At 48.3% G+C, this 7,058-nt stretch overlaps 1 protein-coding gene across 1 annotated transcript; it reads right to left on the bottom strand.

Moving 5' to 3' along the window:
* Positions 1-5,116: 5,116 nt before the first annotated feature.
* On the bottom strand, positions 5,117-7,038 carry SIGMAR1 (sigma non-opioid intracellular receptor 1). The gene is made up of 2 exons (XM_006758554.2): positions 6,851-7,038; positions 5,117-5,583 (listed from the first exon to the last, which is right to left on the bottom strand). The coding sequence occupies exons 1-2, from the start codon at positions 6,969-6,971 to the stop codon at positions 5,357-5,359; spliced, it is 348 nt and encodes a 115-aa protein (XP_006758617.1). The 5' UTR covers positions 6,972-7,038; the 3' UTR covers positions 5,117-5,356.
* Positions 7,039-7,058: the final 20 nt, after the last annotated feature.

Genomic DNA, 7,058 nt, shown 5'->3' with positions numbered 1-7,058 from the left:
GGTGGGCTCTGCCGCTCCCAGCCCCCCAACAGGTGTCTCCCACCTTCCACACGGCCAGATTCGGGGGAGGGGGCGCTGGGGAGCGGGTGGGAATCTTGCAAAAGAGAATGAGGAATCCACTGCTCTTGGGCTGGGGACCAGGGTGCTCCTACACCCACACTTAGCGAGTCCCGGCATTCACACACAAATCACTGTGTTCACACACCAACATGCCCTTGTCAGAGTCCAGGCACACAGCTGCGGGGTTTCACATACTGAGTTACATGGGGTGCTACAGGACACTACAGCGCCAATGGCTGTGCTCACGAGGGAAGCCACTCCGCAGGATGTTGGGGTGAGTGGGGAAGGCCTGGACAGAACTGAAACTTCTCCCCATGCTCTGCCCAATGCTGTAGTTTGCACAATATGTGCGTATGGTGGTGGACTCACACCTGAGAGCTAGCCTGCAACCTGGGCATGCGCCCTGACCGGGAATCGAACCGTAACCTCCTGGTTCATAGGTCCTCGATCAACCACTGAGCCAAGCTGGCCGGGCTCTGCTTTGTTTTTCTTCAGTTTTTTTAAAGCTTTTTGGACGTTCTGTTACAGACATCTTCACGCTTATATACAAAAAGCGGTGCTCATCACGCGTTTAAACAGTGGTCAGCATTTTGGCCATCTTCACCCATGTGTGTGACTCCTAGTCGGTATCTCCAGACCCTGTCTGCCCACTGCTTCAGGCTTCCCACAGCTTCAGGGCTACCCTATCCCCCATGATCCCCAGATGCTGTTCCTGATGGCAGGTCGCAATTCCTGCTCTGAGCAGTGTGGACCCCATTCCTCTCTGGCACCCTCATACATATCCCAGTTTCTTCCTGTATGTAAGGGAATCACCCTACCCAAAGCAGGAGGGCCACCTGGAGGCGATGTCATGTGAGAACAACATATGCCTGTATGGGTGACACCTGGCATGGGTGTAAAACTGCTATGTCAAACCCAAACCCAGCACAGAGGATCATCCCCTGACTTCATACCCAGAGAGGCAAGATTCTTCCCAGGGCCAAGAGTCCCCCAAGAGGCAGATATTCAGGTGTGACTTTTGTTTCCTCTCCCCTCCCCACAACCAGTCCTCTCCTCCCAGACCCAGCTTGCCCTGCCCTGGGTCACCAGGGTGACCCTCGCTCTCCCTATCTCCAGCTTCTACCTTTGTCCCCAGCCTGGATCCCACTGTGGTCCTAAGTCCTTGCTCTCTTTGGCCCACCCTTGGCCACACTGAGGCTCAGTCCTGCTCGCACCTTTGGTTCACTCCAGAGTCCTCCCACTCGGATTTCAGACCTAAGTGTCAGACATCCCCCCTCCCCCCAGGAAGCCTTGGTGATCCAACCCGTATTTTTTTTATTGATTAAGTTATTACATATGTCCTTATTCCCAATCCAACCAGTATTGATGCCCTTCCCTACATAGCTTTATGTGGTGAGTTCTGGGGCAATCAAGCCCTAAGGCTGAGCCCACAGAGTGGAGAACCACTGAATGTGCAGAGGCAGACAAGCATGGCTGGGGGACTAGAGGACAGAGAGTAGGTATTTTTATTTATTAAAAAAAATACATAACTGTGTCCAGCCCACATTCAAGGGTAAGGGCATTAGGATTCATCTCTTAAAGGGAGAAATTTAAAAACACTTATGGAGATATTTTATTTTTTAATATATTTTTATTGATTTCAGAGAGAGGAAGAGATAGGAACATCAATGATGAGAATCATTGATCGGCTGTTTCTTGACCGCCCCACACTGGGGATCAAGCCTGTAATGTGCCCTGACCAGGAATTGAACCATGACCTCTTGGTTCACAGGTCAACACTCAACCACTGAACCACACTGGCCAGATTATGGAGATATTTAAAAACCACTACAGAAGGGCTTCTAATTCACAAAGATTAAGGGAAGGACTCAGAGCAGGAACTGAATTGGGAAGGCGTGGAGGAAAGAGCCAGGAAGATACCTAGAAAACATTGTAGGCAGAATAGTAGATGCAAATATCCAATGGTGGAAGTTTGCTTGATGTGTCAAAAAGAAAGCAAGGAGGCCACTGGGCTGACCAGGGTGGCTGAGGTGAGCGGTGAGATATATGGTCAGAGGTAACACAGGCCTTGGAGTAGGTTCCTGGAGGCAGAAAAAACACTGAATGAGTGGGAAGCCGATGGAAATGTCTGAACAGAGTGAAAGGCTGAGTCGACTATTGCGTGGTGAACCCTCCACACAGCATGCCAGCATGAGGATCAATTAGGCCACTGCAGTAATCCATGCAAGAGAGGACAGCTTGAACAAGGGTGGTTAGATTCTGAATGTTTCTAAGATAAAGCTGACACGCTCTGTTGATGCCCTGGATATGAGATGTGAGAGAATAAGAGGTATTCAAGATGACTCCATGCCTTTTGGCCTGGGCAGGTGGGTAAATGGAAGTATACTTAACTGAGACAGTGAAGCCTGCAGGAGGTACAGGATTGGGAGAAATCAGTTTATGTTGGACATTTTAAGTTTGAGATGCCAATTAGGCAACCAGGTGAAGATGTTGGCGGTCAGATATATGAAGCTGATATCTGGAGCTCAGAGAAGAGGTTTGGGCTGAGACAAGGAATTAGGAGTTGATACATATAGACCAGTGGTTCTCAACCTTCTGGCCCTTTAAATACAGTTCCTCATGTTGTGACCCAACCATAAAATTATTTTCGTTGCTACTGCATAACTGTAATGTTGCTACTGTTATGAATCGTAATGTAAATATCTGATATGCAGGATGGTCTTAGGCGACCCCTGTAAAAGAGTCGTTCGACCGCCAAAGGGGTCGCGACCCACAGGTTGAGAACCGCTGATATAGATGGTCCTCAAGGTCCATGTATGTTGTTGCAAATGACAGGATTTCTTTTTTTATGGTTGAATGATATTCCATTATATAGATCACATTTTCTTTATCCATTCATCCTTGAGGGCATTATGCTGTGAAATAAATCAAAAAGACACATATTCTATGTTCTCACTTATATGTGGAATCTAAAAAGAACAAACTCTTAGAAACAACAGATTGGTAGATGCCAGAGGCCTGAGGTGGATGATATGGGTGAATGTGGTCAAAAGGCACAAACTTCCAGTTGTAAGAGAAGTAAGTCCTGGAGATGTAATGTACAACACAGTAACTATAGTTAATACTATATTACATATTTGAACGTTGCTAAGAGTGTAGATCTTGAAAGTTCTCATTTTAAAAAAATGTAACTGTGAGGTGCTAAACTTATTGTGGTAACCATTTCACAATGTATACGTGTATCACTATGTTGTACACCTTAAACCAGCGGTTCTCAACCTGTGGGTCGTGATCCCTTTGGGGGTCGAAAGACCCTTTCACAGGGGTCGCCTAAGACCATCGGAAAACACATAATTACATATTGCTTTTGTGATTAATCACTATGCTTTAATTATGTTCAATTTGTAACAATGAAATTGGGGGTCACCAACATGAGGAACTGTATTAAAGGGTCGCGGCATTAGGAAGGTTGAGAACCACTGCCTTAAACTAATGTTATATGTCAATTATAGCTCAATAAAACTGGGAGTGGGGAAGACATAGATGCTATTTAAAGTCTTGAAATGATTGAGAGCACATGGGAGGGGTGTAGACAGAAGTTTGAGGATTAAGTCCTGGCAAGTCAACAGAGGTTGGACAGGTTAAGATCTAGTAAAGGAGGCAGAGGAGAAATGTACTGGAAAACAAGTGTTTTAAGAGTGATTGTGTCAAATGAAAGTTGGGAAGAAACAATTCTGGGCTTAACAGAGATGGGTAGGACCCTGGAAACCTAGTCCTAGTGGGAGGGAGGGACGACAGGGGAGCTGGAGCATCCCTGATAGATGTGAGGTGAGCCTAGAGGCAGAGCTGGGTTATAGGGTGGGAGAAGTCCTTGAATGCTTGACTTTGCAACCCATGATCTATGGAGAGGCCCCAGCTAGGCTCTGTCATGGCCAGGATGGTGGTGGCCATGACAGATGTCAGGATGGCCATCTTGCCTGGGACTTATATTCATTCAGAGCCACAAATTTAGACTTGATGTTGCTTACAAGTGGTTATACATGTAGTCTCCTGTATTTTTGTTCATTAGAATGTCAACTTTTTAGAATACACAATTTTTGTAATCATGTTCCTCACCATTTTCTAAGAGTGATCTGGGCCTTACCCTCAGAGCAGGGCCAGCAGGATGGGACAAGTGATGCAACCAGAGCACAAAATTTAAGAGGGCAAGTGCAGGGTCGCTGGGAGTACACTTTAGGGGACCTCTTTCTCACAATCCCTCAGACACCACCTGCTCTCCACCCCCAGGAGCCTCCCCATAGAAGTGAGGAGTCCTGGAGAAGGCAGACTGGAGAAACTTCTGTCTGGACAAGATACCCTGGAAACCCAGAAGAAAGCAAATGGGGAATGACTAGGCCTCCATCAGCTCAAAAGTGGGTGCACACTGCCATCTCGTGGCCATTCAGGACAGGACTCCCAGGGCTGTTTCCAGACCTGCAATGGCAGAGGCAAGACCAAGATACACACCTCATCCAGCCCTGAATTTCTTAAACTGTCGCATTCAAAACGTGTGGAGAGGACCTTATTAAACATATGGATCTCATAGCCTCAACCCAGAACTGAACCTCTGGGGATTGGGCACAGTAATCTGCAGGGTCAATGAGCCTCCTGGGTGACTTTGTGCACATTAAGGTATACAGCCAGTGCTTCATAAACTCAATCACACCGCATGCTTTCTTGCTGCTCAGATACACAAAGAAATGGAACTGTTCAACAGGTCTTTATTAACAGAGTCAGAGGGACAGAAAATGCAGTGTCTGAAAGCTGTGATGGGTGTGTGTGTGTACGCACAGAAAAGGCCTTCTCTCTAGGCAGGGATGATCCCTTGGGTCTAGGCCCACACCTTCAGGTCTTCCCATCAGGGTGGGCCGTAGGCTGAGGTCAGCCTCCACACCATAGTCCCGAGGGAAGAATGGTGGTCTTTCAGGAAGGAAGGGACCCTGACCTCAGCATTCTCCCTTCTTCTGGCTCCCCAAAGCTCTAGAAAGGCCTGAGTTAATGAGTCAAGCTTGTGTTATGTTTGAACATGACTGGACCCCCTGGTATACATGGGGATTCATGATCTGAATGTGTGTCCCATATGTTCCCATAAGTCTCTGTGTTTGGTGGTATAAGCATGTATGTCCCTACTTGTATACCAGGAACTCAGTATCCACATATGTTGTACGTCCATCTTTCCATATGCGCTCCAGCAAGTGGATGTGTGCGGGCCTGCCCGCTCCTGTCCACCCACAGGTCCTCCTTCAGGCCCGGCTACTCAGGGGTCCTGGCCGAAGAGGTAGGTAGTGAGCTCAAGTCGGAGACCCCGGGCATAGGCGCGAAGAGTGTAGAAGAGGGTGAGGAAGTCCTGGGTGCTGAAGATTGTGTCAGCCAGCGCAAAGGTCAAGGTAGATGGGATGACTCCCCGGCCATACTCCACCATCCATGTGTTTGGCCCCCACTCCACAGCCGTTGCCTCACCAGGCCTGTGCACCACTGTCTCCCCTGGGGGACAGGGAGCACCCACATGAGGAGCCTAGCCCTGCCCTTCCATTGTTGCCCCCTCCCTGGCCCATGGGCTATCTAAGGGTAAGGAGAGTTTAAGGAAAGGAAAAAGTCTGACCTCACTGGCCAAGTCCTCTATCTGGAGGGGTAAGAGGCCAAGATGGCGGCTCCTAAATTTTCCTGTGGCATCACCTGGCTCATGTCCTTTCTTGAAGGAAGCCAAAGAGCACCACCTACTGACTATGGGCCATTGTACAGGAGTCATTCCCAAGCCTCCGTCACGTCAAGCAGAACTTTAGCTAAATTTGGGCCAGTTAGATACAGAGGGCTGGTTATAAGATTTGTGAGGCTTTCTGAGAAATGTAAGTGTTCAATTACAATGCCTGCTGTGCTTTAACATAACTTCCAACTTAGTTGGAAATCCAAACCTCTACTTATTATGTAAAATATTTCACTATATAAAAAAAGGAAGACAGCTCTGGCCAGTGTGGCTCAGTTGGTTGGAGCACTGTCCTGTACACCAAAAGGTCGTGGGCTCGATCCCAAGTTGGGGTGGGTATGGGGGGCAGTCAATGGATGTTTCTCTCATCTTGATCTCTCTCTCTCTCTCTCTCTCTCTCTCTCTCTCTCTCTCTCTCTCTCTTCCTTCTCAAACATATCCTCGGGTGAGGATTTTTTAAAAAAAGGAAGACAACTGTCTGCCTTGCTTTTGGAGATATGAAAACATTTCTGATTACCCAACTGTTTCCCCAACAATTGCTGGAATATGGGTGAGTAAAAGAGTGTCTTAGTTGCCGAAACCGGTTTGGCTCAGTGGATAGAGCGTCGGCCTGTGAACTGAGGGGTCCTGGGTTCGATTCCGGTCAAGGGCATGTACCTGGGTTGCGGGCACATCCCCAGTAGGAGATGTGCAGGAGGCGGCTGATCGATGTTTCTCTCTCATCGATATTTCTGACTATCTCTCTCCCTTCCTCTCTGTAAAAAATCAATAAAAAACATATTTAAAAAAAAAAAAAAGAGTGTCTTAGCAGATAAAAATCAGACAACATTTAACAGGAAACTCTTGTGTTTTGTTTCCTTTTGACAGAGGAAAGCAACTGGGGCCCTCAGTCCTGCCTCAACTAACTACCTGTGGCTTATCCAGAGGATGGGGGACAGGGGAGAGGGTCCCTCAATGCACCCCTTTGCCACGCCAAGGCTCCCTCCCCGACCTAGGAGCATACCACAGGGAGGAAAGCCACTTCTCTGACAGGACCTCCCTACCCACCTGGGTAGAAGACCTCGCTTTTGGTAGTGCCCTCTCTCCACTGGTGGAAGGTGCCAGAGATGATGGTGTCCGAGATCTCAGCCCAGTAGCGTCCTGCGGGACAATCAGATGGACACCGCATATCAGAGTATCCGCCGGTCAAACAGAAAGGCGGGCATGGGCCCTTGGACACCCCCAGCCTCCCAGTCCGGCCCGCCGCCAGCACTGA

This window comes from Myotis davidii, unplaced genomic scaffold (genome assembly GCF_000327345.1).
Source record: "Myotis davidii unplaced genomic scaffold, ASM32734v1 scaffold534, whole genome shotgun sequence".
Lineage (NCBI taxonomy): Eukaryota > Metazoa > Chordata > Mammalia > Chiroptera > Vespertilionidae > Myotis > Myotis davidii.
The sequence above is the reverse complement of the archived record's forward strand: the minus strand, read 5'-3'. Positions and strand labels throughout refer to the sequence as shown.

Bases quoted from the DNA above. Each gene is read 5' to 3' on its own strand.
- SIGMAR1 (XM_006758554.2), bottom strand. From the start codon at position 6,971: ATGCGGTGTCCATCTGATTGTCCCGCAGGACGCTACTGGGCTGAGATC. The intron at 5,584-6,850 runs GTGGGTAGGGAG...CCTGTCCCCCAG, and splicing joins AAGCGAGGTCTTCTACCCAG to GGGAGACAGTGGTGCACAGG.